General features: G+C 51.5%; 1 protein-coding gene across 14 annotated transcripts in view; it reads left to right on the top strand.

Moving 5' to 3' along the window:
- pde3b (phosphodiesterase 3B) overlaps nucleotides 1-18764 on the top strand; it is a 442736-nt gene that overhangs the window by 386247 nt on the left and 37725 nt on the right. For 13 of the 14 annotated variants that reach the window (XR_011596648.1, XM_070899927.1, XM_070899935.1 and 10 more), the window contains one exon: nucleotides 7783-7920. Coding sequence is in view for 13 of the 14 variants with exons in the window: in XM_070899927.1 (XP_070756028.1) it covers nucleotides 7783-7920 (138 nt within the window). In the remaining variant the exon portion in view is untranslated. The remainder of the gene's footprint in view (nucleotides 1-7782; nucleotides 7921-18764) is intronic. The other variant, XM_070899925.1, reaches the window with a different exon arrangement.

Genomic DNA, 18764 nt, shown 5'->3' with positions numbered 1-18764 from the left:
AGCCCCGCCCCAAGGCTTCTTTCCAAGCTGAGCGCCTATCTCCTGTGTTTCTATCTGGCCGAGGGAGCGATCCTGCCGGCCAGCACTCCGACCTATGCATTGGAAACGGCACAGCAGCAAACATGCACATTTCGGCAAAAGCTATAATTAAAGTGCCATAAATCACTGTGCGTTGCGTCTCCATAGAGACCGTAGGGTGTCACCCAGTAAAGGTGTGTGTGCTTCAGTAAGTACTGTCTCACAATAACAAGAATTACAAAATTAACAATAATAATTATGGGTGCAACTTTGACTCTGCTTCCTGTCATAAGGTTAATTTGTATGAATGCCATGCAGAGGCGATGGATAATACGACGCCAACATCTAAGAAACCAGATTGATGGGGAGGAGGCCATATCGTGATTGAATCTACAGGGACAGGCACTCATACCTACACCTGAGTGAGGCAGACTGCATTTGCAGGCTGCGATTTAGAAAGGAGGTCATCATAAATTTGCCAGCTAATCAGGGCAGACATACAGCCAAGAGGTGGCAGGAGGACTGCCCTACCTGTGGAAGTGAAGGTCACTGCAGCACTTGCCTTCTATGCTTCTGGATCATTTCAAGCATCAACTGGCAACATACGCTGCATCTCGCAGCACACCACATATTGCTGCATTCGACAGGTGACTGCTGCACTGTCTTCCAAAAAGGACCAATTCATCAATTTCCCTATGACTGTGCAGGCAATGCAAGACAGGGCCGTGGGGTTCTCCAGAATTGCTGGCATCCCGAAGGTACATCATCATAGGCAGCCCCTTGGAATCGAGGAAAACTTGCTTCCACTCTTGACATGAGTGCTTAGGTGGCTGTGCAGTCCAATATAAAAACCACAGTCTCTGTCACAGGTGGGACAAATAGTCTTTGAGGGAAAGGGTGGGTGGGATTGGTTTGCCACACGCTCTTTCCGCTGCCGGCACTTGATTTCTGCATGCTCTCGGCGACAAGATTCGAGGAGTTCAGCACCCTCCAGGATGCACTTCCTCCACATGGGGTGGTCTTTGGTCAGGGACTCTCTGGTGTCAGTGGGGATGTTGCACTTTATCAGGGAGGCTTTGAGGGTGTCCTTGTAACGTTTCAGCTACCGACCTTTGGCTCGTTTGCCGTGAAGGAGTTCCGAGTAGAGCGTTTGCTTTGGGAGTCTCGTGTCTGGTATGCGAACGATGTGGCCTGCCCAGCGGAGCTGATCAAGTGTGGTCAGTGCTTCAATGCTGGGGATGTTGGCCTGGACGAGGACGCTAACGTTGGTGTGTCTGTCCTCCCAGGGGATTGTAGGATCTTGAGGAGACATCATTGGTGGTATTTCTCCAGTGACTTGAGGTGTCTGCTGTACATGGTCCATGTTTCTGAGCCATGTAGGAGGGCTGATATTACTACAGCCCTGTCGACCATGAGCTTGGTGACAGTTTTGAGGGCCTGGTCTTCAAACACTCTTTTCCTCAGATGGCCGAAGGTTGCACTGGAGGCAGTGTTGGATCTCGTCGTCAATGCCTGCTCTTGTTGATAGGAGGCTCCTGAGATTAGGGAAGTGGTCCACATTGTCCAGGGCTGCATCGTGGATCTTGATGACCGGGGGGCAGTGCTGTGCGGCGAGGACAGGCTGGTGGAGGACCTTTGTCTTACTAATGTTTAGCGTAAGGCCCCTGCTTTCGTACGCCTCAGTAAATACGTCGACTATGTCTTGGAATTCAGCCTCTGTGTGTGTGCAGACACAGGCATGATGTGCAAGGATTCTTCATCGCAGTCAAGGCCATCTATGGCCCAAACACCCAAGGCCCCACCCCACTGCTGTCCAAGAACGGGAAACACCCCCAAGGTACAGGGTGTGATTGACTGTACCCACATCGCCTTGAGAGCACCTTTGGACAACTCCGACATTTATCGCAACAGGAAAGGGTTCTATAGATATGTGAAGAGAAAAAGATTCGTGAAGACAAATGTAGGTCTCTTGCAGTGAGAATCAGGTGAATTTATAATTGGGGAACAAAGAAATGGCAGACCAATTGAACAAATACTTTGGTTCTGTCTTCACTAAGGAGGACACAAATAACATTCCGGAAATACTAGGGGACCGAGGGTCTAGTGAGGAGGAGGAACTGAAGGAAATCCTTATTAGTCAGGAAATTGTGTTAGGGAAATTGATGGGAAAGAAGGCCGATAAATCCCCAGGGACTGATAGTCTGCATCCCAGAGTGCTTAAGGAAGTGGCTCTAGAAATAGTGGATGCATTGGTGGTCATTTTCCAACAGTCTATCGACTCTGGATTAGTTCCTCTGGATTGGAGGGTAGCTAATGTAACCCCACTTTTTAAAAAAGGAGGGAGAGCGAACACAGGGAATTATAGACCGGTTAGCCTGACATCAGTAGTGGGGAAAATGTTGGAATTAATTATTAAAGATGAAATAGCAGCGCATTTACAAAGCAGTGACAGGATTTTTTGAGGATGTAACTAGAAGAGTGGACGTGGGAGAACCAGTTGATGTGGTGTATTTGGACTTTCAAAAGGTTTTTGACAAGGTCCCACACAAGAGATTAGTGTGCAAAGTTAAAGCACATTGTATTGGGGGTAATGTACTGACGTGGATAGAGAACTGGTTGACAGACAGGAAGCAAAGAGTAGGAATAAACGGGTCGTTTTCACAATGGCAGGCAGTGACTAGTGGGGTACCGCCAAGGTTCAGTGCTGGGACCCCAGCTATTTACAATATACGTTAATGATTTAGACGAAGGAATTGAGTGTAATATCTCCAAATTTGCAGATGACACGAAGCTGGGTGGCAGTGTAAGCTGTGAGGAGGATGCTAAGAAGCTGTAAGGTAACTTGGACAGGTTAGGTGAGTGGGTAAATGCATGGCAGATGCAGTATAATGTCGATAAATGTGAAGTTATCCACTTTGGTGGCAAAAACAGGAAGGCAGAATATTATCTGAATGGTGACAGATTAGGAAATGGGAGGGTGCAATGAGACCTGTGTGTCATGGTACATCTGTCATTGAAAGTTGGCATGCAGGTGCAGTAGGCGGTGAAGAAGGCAAATGGCATGTTGGCCTTCATAACGAGAGGAATTGAGTATAGGAGCAGGGAGGTCTTACTGCAGTTGTACAGGGCCTTGGTGAAGCCACACCTTGAGTATTGTGTGCAGCTTTGGTCTCCTAATCTGAGGAAGGACGTTCTTGCTCTTGAGGTAGTGCAGCGAAGGTTCACCAGACTGATTCCTGGGATGGCAGGACTGACATATGAAGAAAGACTGGATCGACAAGGCTTATATTCACTGGAGTTCAGAAGAATGAGAGGGGATCTCATAGAACCATATAAAATTCTGAAAGGACTGGACAAGTTAGATGCAGGAAGAATGTTCCTGATGTTGGGGAAGTCCAGAACCAGGGGGTCACAGTCTCAGGATAAGCGGTAAGCCATTTAGGACCGAGATGTGGAGAAACTTCTTCACTCTGAGAATTGATAAACTGTGGAATTCTCTACCACAGAAAGTTGTTGAGGCCAGTTCATTAGATATATTCAAAAGGTAGTTAGATGTGGCCCTTATGTCTGAAGGGATCAACTGATATGGAGCGAAAGCAGGAATGGGGTTCTGAAGTTGCATGATCATATTGAATGGTGGTGCAGGCTCGAAGGGCCGAATAGCCTACTCCACCTATTTTCTATGTTTCTATCCCTAAATGTGCAGCTCGTCTGCGACGCTATGCATCGCATCATGGCAGTGGATGCCAAATATCCAGGTAGCATCCATGATGCTTTCATCCTACGTGAGAGCGTTATATCTGCGATCTTTCAGGAGCTGCCAGAAGGGCACAGCTGATTGCTCGGGGACAAAGGGTACAGGCTCGCCACCTGGATTATGACCCCCCAACGCAATCCCCGCACTGATCGAGAGCATCGGTACAACACATCACACATAACGACACGGAGCTTCATAGAGCGGACAATTGGCATACTGAAGCAGCGTTTGCGATACCTGGACCACTCTGCAGGCTGCCTGCAATACGCCCCTCACCACGTCGGTTAGTTCACTGTCACGTGCTGCATGCTGCACAACTTGGCCATCATGAGGGGACAGGTACTGGACATTGAAGATCCTCCTGTCGGGGGAGGAGGAGGAGAAGACTGACACTGACAACGAGGACGAGATGCAGCAGCAAGAGGAGGAGGATGAACCCATGCCACCACCTCAATCTGCAGGACGGCGGTGGAGGAGGCGATCTCGTGCACCTCTTGCTATAGCTAGAGACTTGTGTCAGCGGCTAATCCGTAATTGCTTTGCTGCCTGAAGGCTAAGTGGTCCAACAGTGCTGACTCTTTGCATCTGTTTGTCTGAAAAAATAGTGTATATAATAATGTACGTAATGTTGTGTTGGCTTATGTTGCTTTAATTTAAAAAATAATGTGCAAGATTATTTAAAGAATAATTAAGTTTATTAAACATTTGTACAGTTCATACAAACATTTTGTATGAAACTTTAAACTTTTCAATGAAGAAAACAACAAGTAGCAGCAACAAGCAAACTCTAGCTGCAGCCATCTCTCCTCCCCCTTACTCTAAGACCTTAGCCCAGTGCGCCCCTCTTGCCCCTGTTGTTCCTCTCCCCCTACCTGTGCCCATTCTCTTCCTCCTCCCCGACCCCAAGGTTTTTTCTGTTTTCTGCGCAAAGGCGCATTTGTTGTTGGTGGGGTTGGACAGGGACAGACCTAGCAGACAGCAATGTGGAAGGCCCGCGTTCCTCTTCGGTCTCTTCTTCAGCCTGTGGATCAACCCGTGGCACACTACCTGAGGTTGGTCTGGGGATTGGAATGCGGGTGTCAGCAGTTGATGCTGGCAATTGCCATTGGGCAATGACCGCCTGGGTGTGCCAACTTAGTGCAGCAGCTATCTCCGACATTCCCTCCCTAATCTCCGACATTCCCTCCCTAATCTCCGACATTCCCTCCCTAATCTCCAATATCCCCTTCCTTATCTGTCCCGACGGTGCATCAGCTGCCTCCGACATTCTCTCTCTCACCTCCGACATCCTCTCCCTCATCTGTCTCGACGGTGTGTCAGCTGCCTCTGACATCCCCTCCCTCATCTTCGACATCCCCTCCCCCATCTGTCCCAACACTGCTCCCATTCCTTCAGACAATGTTGCTACTTTTACTGACAGTCCCGCTAATTCTACCCTCACCCCACCCATGGTATCCAGGAGCGATCTTGTTAGATCAGTGTTCTCCTCACTCATTCCTATGAGCTGTCCTATTCCCCCGAGATCCTGCATTTCAGGTTGAGTTCTCTGTCCCACCCTCCTCGGCCATCTCCGAAGTGTGGCTTGCTGCAACCCACTGGGGCTCGCAGCCTCAGACTGTACCCCATGAAATGTCACGTTGGTTGTATCACTCAGCAAAGGGCTTGGGACCCTCGGGGGCTCCACCGGCTCCAATTCCAATGTAACCATCTCAGTATTGGGGTCTTCCTGCTGCCCTTCATTCTCCAGCTCATCCTCATCCTGATAATGAAGAATATCTGGACTGACAGCTTCCTGATCATGCTCTGCTTCTATTTCTGCTTCCGCTTCTGTCTCTTCCTGATACACAGCATCTGCAAAACATAACCGAGCAGATGTTTGGTTAGCAGCAGGGGAGGGGGTAGGGTGACATGAGTACACGGGTCACACAGCACAGGCTCTTTTCAAAGACCACGATGCCAACCCAGACTCTGCAATTTGCAGGGCTTACCCTCGGTAACCTGGGCCCAGCGTCCACATTGGTGGTCGATTTTCTCTTGCGAGATTTAATTATATCAGCGATCCTCTGTCCCACGGCTGTTAGTTGCAGCCTGCTTGGCGCACCTCCTCCAGTTTTTGACCTTTCTTGGTTGACGCCTTCCTCTACAAAGATGAAAATAGAACTTTATAAGAGAGGATCTTTCTATTGTGATAGCCACACACACACACACATATTAGTCACATTTACAAATGTAATTGCAGTGCATAAATAAAAATATTACTTATAGTAACTGCTTGGCCAAGGTCCTGCCACTTTTTGACCTGTGTTGCCGTTTCTCGGGGTCATGGCCACTGCATTAAACTCTTCTGCAACTTGGTCCCAAAGCTTTGCTGGTAGAGAGTGGGTTTCAGTTTCTTTTGTCCCATTCTCCCTTTGTTCTCAAGTACATCCCATCTCCTCTCAATTATGTCTCGCTGCAGCTCAATTTCTTCTGCTAGAAGACTCTTGGCCCTTCTCCTTCTCCTTGTCCTTCTTCCATTGGATCCATCTTTTGCAGCTAAAATTTAAATGTGCAGATCCAGCTCCGATCCGAATGGGTTCTCACAAGCTCTTGATCCAGACCAGGAACTTTACTGTGGAAGCGCGGGTACAACCGTCACATGGAAAAAGTGATTTTTTTTTTCCGGGGCATGCTCAGAGACTTTTTGGCACACATTTGAAGCTCCACCCCCAGACTTAACTTCGGGTATCGCAGCGCCAAAATTACATTTTACTTTGGCGAAAGTTGCATCTTTTTTTTCCCGGCACAATCGGGCACAAAAAAATCGGCCGTTAATCCTCCTGGGTGCCAAAAATCGGTAAAGAGGAAAATTGAGCCCGAGGTGTGTGTATTTATGTGCTTTTTCCAGCTGTCACTTGATGAACTCGAACAATGGCCACTGAGCTTCTGCCTTGCCAGCGAGCTTTCCGAGGTCCGTGAATCCAGCGTGCAACCAGTTAAAGATTAAACCTCATCTTAAAAAGGCTGTTAAGAGACTACAACAAGCAGTTAACTACCTCAATAAGGTCACCCGCCTCCTCAGTGCACATCCATGGCCCATTTCGCAACGCTCTCCAGTTTAATGCGAAAGTGTTCCCGACGCGGTCAATTTCAGCACTTTTAACTGGCGACCCGCTCGCAAACCCGCACATTTTGAACGTGAAAATTCCGGCCAAGGTTTCAGGTCGATGACCTTTCATCAGAATTGGAAGAAGTTAGATATTCAACAGTTTATAAACAAGTACAGAACTAAGGGAAAAGCAGGGGGAGAGAGAGGGGAGGAAATAACAAAAGGTGCAAGATTGGGTACAGGGCAGGAGTAATTAAATGACACTAGGGATGATGGTGCAAAGCAAAAGGGTGTGGTAATGGAACAATAAAGAAACAAAATATGGTTCCAGAGGAGGTGTAAATGGTAACAGCACCTGCTGCCTGAGAAAATGGGGTAAGTGGTTATGATCTGCAGTTGTTGAGCTCAATGAACCCTAACCTTAATCCGTAAGATGAGGCGCTGTTCCTCGAGCTTGTACTGAACTACAGTGTAGGAGGCCAAGGTCAGAGGTGGTGAGAGTGGGAGTAGGATGGAGAATTAAAATGGCAAGTGACCAAAAGCTCGGTCACATTTCCAGATTGATTGGAGGTGATCAGCAAAGCGCTCACCCAATCTGCTTTTATCTCCCCAATATAGAGGAGACTGTATCGTGAGCATCGTATACAGTATATTAAATTGAAAGAAGTACAAATAAATCACTGTTTCACCTGGAAGGAGTGTTTGGGGCCCTTGATGGTGGAAAGGGAGGAAGTTGAAGGGTAGGTGTTGCATCTCTGCATGGAAAGGTGCCACGGAAAGGGGGCGGGTGTTGGTGGTGATGGTTATTGGAGCCGTGTTGATAATATTGTTGATATTTGTTGAAAGAAAATATTTTTCATTATACTATGATGAAGTACTGTGCCATAACCATTGATGTTTTGCTTCTTTAAATCGACAGCAGTTGCCAGAGCTTTTGCTTGAGCCGATAAAAACACAAGGCACAGAGCTGTTCATGGAAAAGCTAAATAGTTGGAATTTTCCCATTTTTGAACTTGTAGAGATGACAGGTGGACAATCTGGAAGAATTCTTAGTCAGGTTAGTTTTCTTGCTCATGTTTTATTTTGTTATGGTTAAGTGCAAGTTAATTTTGTCACAGAAAACTTTATGCGCTGTGGCATTAAATAAAAATAATATAAAACAGAATCCATAATGCCCACCAATGTTCCCTCTAACTTTTTTGTTGAATCGAGTGGGCCATGTACTCTTTTGAGTGCGACCTTTAATCCTTGGGTAACTTTCACAGCAACAACTTCTACAACAACAGCAACCACTTAAAAGCATATATATGGTCATGCCATATTGCCACCCCACCATCTCAAATCATGAGATAATCAGCCATGGTTCGATACAGGTTCAACATAGCTACTCTGTTTTTGAATTCTATTCCTCCAGAAATGAACCTCAATGCTTTATTTGCGCTTCCATGATTTTTTTTTTAACCTGTGTTGCTACTTTTAATGATTTGTGAATCTATACCCCAGATCCCTTTACATCTCTACCCCATTTAGATTCTTATTTTCCAAGGAGTAGGTAGCCTCTTTATTCCTCCGACCAAAATGCCCCACCTCACTCTTATCTGTATTGAAATTAATTTGTCATTTACATGCTCATTCTGCAAGTTTATTTATGGTAGAATAATTAAAAGTTTTTAGTTCATCTGTACAAACTGTATTAAAAACAACACTCGTCAGAACTGACTGGCATATAAAAGAACTGCATAATAATGCATAAACACTTCAGAAACATCACTCAGTTACATGGTTCTGCATCGACAAACGATTCAAAAATCCAAAGTGAGCTGAAAGAGGCATATCTGTTTGTGTAATTAGTATTAATTTTAAAGTTTTCAACGTATTAGCCCATTCCTCATGTCACTTTTGCTATGGCTGCACAAGCAGCAGGAACAGAGGCTTTCCTATGGCACTGACGTGCTGTACGTCCATGTAAGTGATTAGAATATTAATCACAATTCAACCAGTCAACAAATATAAAATGCTGTAGTCTTTAGTTCACAGTATTAAAAAAAATTGAACAAGAATGGGTATCCGTATTTTCAACTTCAATCACTTCCACTAATAAACATTGTCTTCTTGAACCAGCACCCCCCACCCCACCATCCTCCCCATGTAACATGTCAGAAATGCAGCACTTATTCACAAGTGCAGAAAAACACATGCACAATTTGCATCATCGAATTACAAACAAAAAGCACGCAAAGCTATGATTTAACAGAAATAAACACTCATCTTTCTTCCAGGACAGGAGAACCAATCAGACTAACTTGGAAATGTTTCCGAATATGGTGATGTAAAGATGTTAATTTACAAATTTCGCTTCTAATGTTTTTCTGTCAAACATTCTCTGCAATATTAATCCCTGCTCTTATCGAAACATAGAAAATAGATGCAGGAGTACGCCATTCGGCCCTTCGAGCCTGCACCACCATTCAATATGATCATGGTTTTTCCCCACTACCGATGTCCGGCTAACTGGTCTATAATTCTCTGTTTTCTCTCTCCCTCCTTTTTTAAAAAGTGGGGTTACATTAGCTGCCCTCCATTCCATAGGAACTGATCCAGAGTCTATAGAACGTTGGAAAATGACCACCAATGCATCCACTATTTCTGTGGCCACTTCCTGAAGTACTCTGGGATGCATCCCAATCAGGCCCTGGGGATTTATCGGCCTTCAATCCCATCAATTTCCCTCACAATTTCCTGACTAATAAGGATTTCCTTCAGCTCCTCCTTCTCGGTAGACCCTCGGTCCCCTAGTATTTCCCGCAAGGTTATTTGTGTCTTCTGTAGTGAAGACAGAACCAAAGTATTTATCACAAATACTGTTGAATTATTTTAGGTATTTCGCAATTAAATAGCGGGAAACAAACTTCATTGTACTCTCAATTTTTAATCTCCTGTTTTAAATATTTATACCAACTGGAAATTGTACATTATAGATTAGAAATTATGTTTTTGGTCATAGCGGTAATTTTTTGCCAAAATACTGCTGTGACTGTGCTACGAGGCCTAACATTCGACATTGCACCACGAATTTTCTGCAACTTTTCTCCAAGGCCAATACCGCTACGAATTGGGCCTTGGGAGGGGGGGAAAACACCCAAAATTTTTTACAAAAAACAAAATATAAAAAATCACAAAATATTCACAAGACACTTAACTGTCGAATCACTGCAAAAGAATTAAAAAATAAAACATTTTAACTTGCCATTTTTACAGGTCTTCATACCTACTGCTGTTCCAAGGGCTGCAATGCAGATTAAACTCGGGCAGTTTTTTTCGTCTTATCTCTGGGTGCGCTGCGAGCCAAATTTTTGGCATAAGCACTATTTCAAGTCTTGCACGCCGGCAGTACTTAAAAAAAACACCGGCGCAAGACTTCTCCGAATTTCCCGGTTCGCCGTTTTTTGCCAAAAACAGCAAAATATCGCTGAAAAACTGTGCACAAGGTCGCCGAATTTCCAGCCCAAACAGTTTAATCAAAGTATTTTCTGTGTCTTTCTCAATAAACAAGTAGTAGTTTCTTCTAAAGTAGCTTCCTGCAATTTTTATACATCATTACATAACTCTTGTTACTATTAACACTCCACTAAATGTTTAAGAGGAAATCTATATTTACATTATTCCAGGGACTTATACAGAGTATAGAACGACAGACAAAATAAATGGATTGTGTTTTTCGTCTTTTTTGGTTCTCTTCCTAAATGTCTTACCATATATATTTTTTTAAGTCAATAAAAAGTAATATGTAACTTCTACAAATCCTCCCCTGCCCTCCCCCTCCTCACCAGCATGGTTGCATGTTTGTGCAAAGCTTGTGTTGGTCATTCAAAATCAAATATTGAGAAATTTCAATTTTGAATTGTTTTAAGCAATTCAGAGCCTCTTTGAAAGCATTTGGACTTCAAGACCTGTTTGTAACTTGATTAGATGAGGGGGGGAAATTGATTTTTGCTTGTTTCTTCCAAAATTGAAATTTAGTGGGGGGGGGGGGTGGTGGGGTGGTGTTTTTAACACTCACTTTTTCTGAAAATCTTTCAAGTCTTATTGCAGCTTTGGCAGAAGTTGCTCCAAGATTTTCTTTTCTCTTCAACACTAAACATACAACAAAAAATAATAAAATAAACTCTAATTCTAAAAGGAGCTCAAATAAGAAAGTGAACAAAGTGGTTAAACTTCCCAAGAAGGCAGTGATGTTATCTTTCCCTAGCTTTGGCCATGAGTTGGGATCAGTTTTGGAAAAGTTGTCTCCTCTATTTCTGCTGCTATTTCCTCTGTCTCTCAGACTCTGAGGTACAAACGGGAGCAAAAAGTTTTCCCTCTCTTTCATAGCATGTCCTGCCCCCTCTGTGTGTTTCTCGCTCCTCTGTGCCTGTCTCTGTCTCTGTCTCTCTCTCTCTCTCTCTCTGCCTGTGTCTCTGTCTCTGTCTCTGTCCCTCCCTCTCTCTGTCCCAGTCTCTTTCTATCCCCTCAGTCTCTCTCGCCCCCCCCACCCCAGTGTGTCTCTCTATCTTCACTTCCCCCCCACCCCTTCCACGCAGTGTTTCTCTCTCCCCGCAGTGTTTCTCTCTCTCCCCGCAGTGTTTCTCTCTGCCCCCGCAGTGTTTCTCTCTGCCCCCGCAGTGTTTCTCTCTGCCCCCGCAGTGTTTCTCTCTCCCCGCAGTGTTTCTCTCTCCCCCCGCAGTGTTTCTCTCTCCCCCCGCAGTGTTTCTCTCTCCCCCCGCAGTGTTTCTCTCTCCCCCCGCAGTGTTTCTCTCTCCCCCCGCAGTGTTTCTCTCTCCCCCCGCAGTGTTTCTCTCTCCCCCCGCAGTGTTTCTCTCTCCCCCCGCAGTGTTTCTCTCTCCCCCCGCAGTGTTTCTCTCTCCCCCCGCAGTGTTTCTCTCTCCCCCCGCAGTGTTTCTCTCTCCCCCCGCAGTGTTTCTCTCTGCCCCCGCAGTGTTTCTCTCTCCCCCCGCAGTGTTTCTCTCTCCCCCCGCAGTGTTTCTCTCTCCCCCCGCAGTGTTTCTCTCCCCTCCCGCAGTGTTTCTCTCTCCCCCCGCAGTGTTTCTCTCTCCCCCCGCAGTGTTTCTCTCTCCCCCCGCAGTGTTTCTCTCTCCCCCCGCAGTGTTTCTCTCTCCCCCCGCAGTGTTTCTCTCTCCCCCCGCAGTGTTTCTCTCTCCCCCCGCAGTGTTTCTCTCTCCCCCCGCAGTGTTTCTCTCTCCCCCCGCAGTGTTTCTCTCTCCCCCCGCAGTGTTTCTCTCTCCCCCCGCAGTGTTTCTCTCTCCCCCCGCAGTGTTTCTCTCTCCCCCCGCAGTGTTTCTCTCTCCCCCCGCAGTGTTTCTCTCTCCCCCCGCAGTGTTTCTCTCTCCCCCCGCAGTGTTTCTCTCTCCCCCCGCAGTGTTTCTCTCTCCCCCCGCAGTGTTTCTCTCTCCCCCCGCAGTGTTTCTCTCTCCCCCCGCAGTGTTTCTCTCTCCCCCCGCAGTGTTTCTCTCTCCCCCCGCAGTGTTTCTCTCTCCCCCCGCAGTGTTTCTCTCTCCCCCCGCAGTGTTTCTCTCTCCCCCCGCAGTGTTTCTCTCTCCCCCCGCAGTGTTTCTCTCTCCCCCCGCAGTGTTTCTCTCTCCCCCCGCAGTGTTTCTCTCTCCCCCCGCAGTGTTTCTCTCTCCCCCCGCAGTGTTTCTCTCTCCCCCCGCAGTGTTTCTCTCTCCCCCCGCAGTGTTTCTCTCTCCCCCCGCAGTGTTTCTCTCTCCCCCCGCAGTGTTTCTCTCTCCCCCCGCAGTGTTTCTCTCTCCCCCCGCAGTGTTTCTCTCTCCCCCCGCAGTGTTTCTCTCTCCCCCCGCAGTGTTTCTCTCTCCCCCCGCAGTGTTTCTCTCTCCCCCCGCAGTGTTTCTCTCTCCCCCCGCAGTGTTTCTCTCTCCCCCCGCAGTGTTTCTCTCTCCCCCCGCAGTGTTTCTCTCTCCCCCCGCAGTGTTTCTCTCTCCCCCCGCAGTGTTTCTCTCTCCCCCCGCAGTGTTTCTCTCTCCCCCCGCAGTGTTTCTCTCTCCCCCCGCAGTGTTTCTCTCTCCCCCCGCAGTGTTTCTCTCTCCCCCCGCAGTGTTTCTCTCTCCCCCAGTGTTTCTCTCTCCCCCCGCAGTGTTTCTCTCTCCCCCCGCAGTGTTTCTCTCTCCCCCCGCAGTGTTTCTCTCTCCCCCCGCAGTGTTTCTCTCTCCCCCCCGCAGTGTTTCTCTCTCCCCCCGCAGTGTTTCTCTCTCCCCCCGCAGTGTTTCTCTCTCCCCCCGCAGTGTTTCTCTCTCCCCCCGCAGTGTTTCTCTCTCCCCCCGCAGTGTTTCTCTCTCCCCCCGCAGTGTTTCTCTCTCCCCCCGCAGTGTTTCTCTCTCCCCCCGCAGTGTTTCTCTCTCCCCCCGCAGTGTTTCTCTCTCCCCCCGCAGTGTTTCTCTCTCCCCCCGCAGTGTTTCTCTCTCCCCCCGCAGTGTTTCTCTCTCCCCCCGCAGTGTTTCTCTCTCCCCCCGCAGTGTTTCTCTCTCCCCCCGCAGTGTTTCTCTCTCCCCCCGCAGTGTTTCTCTCTCCCCCCGCAGTGTTTCTCTCTCCCCCCGCAGTGTTTCTCTCTCCCCCCGCAGTGTTTCTCTCTCCCCCCGCAGTGTTTCTCTCTCCCCCCGCAGTGTTTCTCTCTCCCCCCGCAGTGTTTCTCTCTCCCCCCGCAGTGTTTCTCTCTCCCCCCGCAGTGTTTCTCTCTCCCCCCGCAGTGTTTCTCTCTCCCCCCGCAGTGTTTCTCTCTCCCCCCGCAGTGTTTCTCTCTCCCCCCGCAGTGTTTCTCTCTCCCCCCGCAGTGTTTCTCTCTCCCCCCGCAGTGTTTCTCTCTCCCCCCGCAGTGTTTCTCTCTCCCCCCGCAGTGTTTCTCTCTCCCCCCGCAGTGTTTCTCTCTCCCCCCGCAGTGTTTCTCTCTCCCCCCGCAGTGTTTCTCTCTCCCCCCGCAGTGTTTCTCTCTCCCCCCGCAGTGTTTCTCTCTCCCCCCGCAGTGTTTCTCTCTCCCCCCGCAGTGTTTCTCTCTCCCCCCGCAGTGTTTCTCTCTCCCCCCGCAGTGTTTCTCTCTCCCCCCGCAGTGTTTCTCTCTCCCCCCGCAGTGTTTCTCTCTCCCCCCGCAGTGTTTCTCTCTCCCCCCGCAGTGTTTCTCTCTCCCCCCGCAGTGTTTCTCTCTCCCCCCGCAGTGTTTCTCTCTCCCCCCGCAGTGTTTCTCTCTCCCCCCGCAGTGTTTCTCTCTCCCCCCGCAGTGTTTCTCTCTCCCCCCGCAGTGTTTCTCTCTCCCCCCGCAGTGTTTCTCTCTCCCCCCGCAGTGTTTCTCTCTCCCCCCGCAGTGTTTCTCTCTCCCCCCGCAGTGTTTCTCTCTCCCCCCGCAGTGTTTCTCTCTCCCCCCGCAGTGTTTCTCTCTCCCCCCGCAGTGTTTCTCTCTCCCCCCGCAGTGTTTCTCTCTCCCCCCGCAGTGTTTCTCTCTCCCCCCGCAGTGTTTCTCTCTCCCCCCGCAGTGTTTCTCTCTCCCCCCGCAGTGTTTCTCTCTCCCCCCGCAGTGTTTCTCTCTCCCCCCGCAGTGTTTCTCTCTCCCCCCGCAGTGTTTCTCTCTCCCCCCGCAGTGTTTCTCTCTCCCCCCGCAGTGTTTCTCTCTCCCCCCGCAGTGTTTCTCTCTCCCCCCGCAGTGTTTCTCTCTCCCCCCGCAGTGTTTCTCTCTCCCCCCGCAGTGTTTCTCTCTCCCCCCGCAGTGTTTCTCTCTCCCCCCGCAGTGTTTCTCTCTCCCCCCGCAGTGTTTCTCTCTCCCCCCGCAGTGTTTCTCTCTCCCCCCGCAGTGTTTCTCTCTCCCCCCGCAGTGTTTCTCTCTCCCCCCGCAGTGTTTCTCTCTCCCCCCGCAGTGTTTCTCTCTCCCCCCGCAGTGTTTCTCTCTCCCCCCGCAGTGTTTCTCTCTCCCCCCGCAGTGTTTCTCTCTCCCCCCGCAGTGTTTCTCTCTCCCCCCGCAGTGTTTCTCTCTCCCCCCGCAGTGTTTCTCTCTCCCCCCGCAGTGTTTCTCTCTCCCCCCGCAGTGTTTCTCTCTCCCCCCGCAGTGTTTCTCTCTCCCCCCGCAGTGTTTCTCTCTCCCCCCGCAGTGTTTCTCTCTCCCCCCGCAGTGTTTCTCTCTCCCCCCGCAGTGTTTCTCTCTCCCCCCGCAGTGTTTCTCTCTCCCCCCGCAGTGTTTCTCTCTCCCCCCGCAGTGTTTCTCTCTCCCCCCGCAGTGTTTCTCTCTCCCCCCGCAGTGTTTCTCTCTCCCCCCGCAGTGTTTCTCTCTCCCCCCGCAGTGTTTCTCTCTCCCCCCGCAGTGTTTCTCTCTCCCCCCGCAGTGTTTCTCTCTCCCCCCGCAGTGTTTCTCTCTCCCCCCGCAGTGTTTCTCTCTCCCCCCGCAGTGTTTCTCTCTCCCCCCGCAGTGTTTCTCTCTCCCCCCGCAGTGTTTCTCTCTCCCCCCGCAGTGTTTCTCTCTCCCCCCGCAGTGTTTCTCTCTCCCCCCGCAGTGTTTCTCTCTCCCCCCGCAGTGTTTCTCTCTCCCCCCGCAGTGTTTCTCTCTCCCCCCGCAGTGTTTCTCTCTCCCCCCGCAGTGTTTCTCTCTCCCCCCGCAGTGTTTCTCTCTCCCCCCGCAGTGTTTCTCTCTCCCCCCGCAGTGTTTCTCTCTCCCCCCGCAGTGTTTCTCTCTCCCCCCGCAGTGTTTCTCTCTCCCCCCGCAGTGTTTCTCTCTCCCCCCGCAGTGTTTCTCTCTCCCCCCGCAGTGTTTCTCTCTCCCCCCGCAGTGTTTCTCTCTCCCCCCGCAGTGTTTCTCTCTCCCCCCGCAGTGTTTCTCTCTCCCCCCGCAGTGTTTCTCTCTCCCCCCGCAGTGTTTCTCTCTCCCCCCGCAGTGTTTCTCTCTCCCCCCGCAGTGTTTCTCTCTCCCCCCGCAGTGTTTCTCTCTCCCCCCGCAGTGTTTCTCTCTCCCCCCGCAGTGTTTCTCTCTCCCCCCGCAGTGTTTCTCTCTCCCCCCGCAGTGTTTCTCTCTCCCCCCGCAGTGTTTCTCTCTCCCCCCGCAGTGTTTCTCTCTCCCCCCGCAGTGTTTCTCTCTCCCCCCGCAGTGTTTCTCTCTCCCCCCGCAGTGTTTCTCTCTCCCCCCGCAGTGTTTCTCTCTCCCCCCGCAGTGTTTCTCTCTCCCCCCGCAGTGTTTCTCTCTCCCCCCGCAGTGTTTCTCTCTCCCCCCGCAGTGTTTCTCTCTCCCCCCGCAGTGTTTCTCTCTCCCCCCGCAGTGTTTCTCTCTCCCCCCGCAGTGTTTCTCTCTCCCCCCGCAGTGTTTCTCTCTCCCCCCGCAGTGTTTCTCTCTCCCCCCGCAGTGTTTCTCTCTCCCCCCGCAGTGTTTCTCTCTCCCCCCGCAGTGTTTCTCTCTCCCCCCGCAGTGTTTCTCTCTCCCCCCGCAGTGTTTCTCTCTCCCCCCGCAGTGTTTCTCTCTCCCCCCGCAGTGTTTCTCTCTCCCCCCGCAGTGTTTCTCTCTCCCCCCGCAGTGTTTCTCTCTCCCCCCGCAGTGTTTCTCTCTCCCCCCGCAGTGTTTCTCTCTCCCCCCGCAGTGTTTCTCTCTCCCCCCGCAGTGTTTCTCTCTCCCCCCGCAGTGTTTCTCTCTCCCCCCGCAGTGTTTCTCTCTCCCCCCGCAGTGTTTCTCTCTCCCCCCGCAGTGTTTCTCTCTCCCCCCGCAGTGTTTCTCTCTCCCCCCGCAGTGTTTCTCTCTCCCCCCGCAGTGTTTCTCTCTCCCCCCGCAGTGTTTCTCTCTCCCCCCGCAGTGTTTCTCTCTCCCCCCGCAGTGTTTCTCTCTCCCCCCGCAGTGTTTCTCTCTCCCCCCGCAGTGTTTCTCTCTCCCCCCGCAGTGTTTCTCTCTCCCCCCGCAGTGTTTCTCTCTCCCCCCGCAGTGTTTCTCTCTCCCCCCGCAGTGTTTCTCTCTCCCCCCGCAGTGTTTCTCTCTCCCCCCGCAGTGTTTCTCTCTCCCCCCGCAGTGTTTCTCTCTCCCCCCGCAGTGTTTCTCTCTCCCCCCGCAGTGTTTCTCTCTCCCCCCGCAGTGTTTCTCTCTCCCCCCGCAGTGTTTCTCTCTCCCCCCGCAGTGTTTCTCTCTCCCCCCGCAGTGTTTCTCTCTCCCCCCGCAGTGTTTCTCTCTCCCCCCGCAGTGTTTCTCTCTCCCCCCGCAGTGTTTCTCTCTCCCCCCGCAGTGTTTCTCTCTCCCCCCGCAGTGTTTCTCTCTCCCCCCGCAGTGTTTCTCTCTCCCCCCGCAGTGTTTCTCTCTCCCCCCGCAGTGTTTCTCTCTCCCCCCGCAGTGTTTCTCTCTCCCCCCGCAGTGTTTCTCTCTCCCCCCGCAGTGTTTCTCTCTCCCCCCGCAGTGTTTCTCTCTCCCCCCGCAGTGTTTCTCTCTCCCCCCGCAGTGTTTCTCTCTCCCCCCGCAGTGTTTCTCTCTCCCCCCGCAGTGTTTCTCTCTCCCCCCGCAGTGTTTCTCTCTCCCCCCGCAGTGTTTCTCTCTCCCCCCGCAGTGTTTCTCTCTCCCCCCGCAGTGTTTCTCTCTCCCCCCGCAGTGTTTCTCTCTCCCCCCGCAGTGTTTCTCTCTCCCCCCGCAGTGTTTCTCTCTCCCCCCGCAGTGTTTCTCTCTCCCCCCGCAGTGTTTCTCTCTCCCCCCGCAGTGTTTCTCTCTCCCCCCGCAGTGTTTCTCTCTCCCCCCGCAGTGTTTCTCTCTCCCCCCGCAGTGTTTCTCTCTCCCCCCGCAGTGTTTCTCTCTCCCCCCGCAGTGTTTCTCTCTCCCCCCGCAGTGTTTCTCTCTCCCCCCGCAGTGTTTCTCTCTCCCCCCGCAGTGTTTCTCTCTCCCCCCGCAGTGTTTCTCTCTCCCCCCGCAGTGTTTCTCTCTCCCCCCGCAGTGTTTCTCTCTCCCCCCGCAGTGTTTCTCTCTCCCCCCGCAGTGTTTCTCTCTCCCCCCGCAGTGTTTCTCTCTCCCCCCGCAGTGTTTCTCTCTCCCCCCGCAGTGTTTTCTCTCTCCCCCCGCAGTGTTTCTCTCTCCCCCCGCAGTGTTTCTCTCTCCCCCCGCAGTGTTTCTCTCTCCCCCCGCAGTGTTTCTCTCTCCCCCCGCAGTGTTTCTCTCTCCCCCCGCAGTGTTTCTCTCTCCCCCCGCAGTGTTTCTCTCTCCCCCCGCAGTGTTTCTCTCTCCCCCCGCAGTGTTTCTCTCTCCCCCCGCAGTGTTTCTCTCTCCCCCCGCAGTGTTTCTCTCTCCCCCCGCAGTGTTTCTCTCTCCCCCCGCAGTGTTTCTCTCTCCCCCCGCAGTGTTTCTCTCTCCCCCCGCAGTGTTTCTCTCTCCCCCCGCAGTGTTTCTCTCTCCCCCCGCAGTGTTTCTCTCTCCCCCCGCAGTGTTTCTCTCTCCCCCCGCAGTGTTTCTCTCTCCCCCCGCAGTGTTTCTCTCTCCCCCCGCAGTGTTTCTCTCTCCCCCCGCAGTGTTTCTCTCTCCCCCCGCAGTGTTTCTCTCTCCCCCCGCAGTGTTTCTCTCTCCCCCCGCAGTGTTTCTCTCTCCCCCCGCAGTGTTTCTCTCTCCCCCCGCAGTGTTTCTCTCTCCCCCCGCAGTGTTTCTCTCTCCCCCCGCAGTGTTTCTCTCTCCCCCCGCAGTGTTTCTCTCTCCCCCCGCAGTGTTTCTCTCTCCCCCCGCAGTGTTTCTCTCTCCCCCCGCAGTGTTTCTCTCTCCCCCCGCAGTGTTTCTCTCTCCCCCCGCAGTGTTTCTCTCTCCCCCCGCAGTGTTTCTCTCTCCCCCCGCAGTGTTTCTCTCTCCCCCCGCAGTGTTTCTCTCTCCCCCCGCAGTGTTTCTCTCTCCCCCCGCAGTGTTTCTCTCTCCCCCCG

Source organism: Pristiophorus japonicus, chromosome 14 (genome assembly GCF_044704955.1).
Source record: "Pristiophorus japonicus isolate sPriJap1 chromosome 14, sPriJap1.hap1, whole genome shotgun sequence".
Classification (NCBI taxonomy): domain Eukaryota; kingdom Metazoa; phylum Chordata; class Chondrichthyes; family Pristiophoridae; genus Pristiophorus; species Pristiophorus japonicus.
This window is presented reverse-complemented; position numbering and strand designations above follow the sequence as displayed.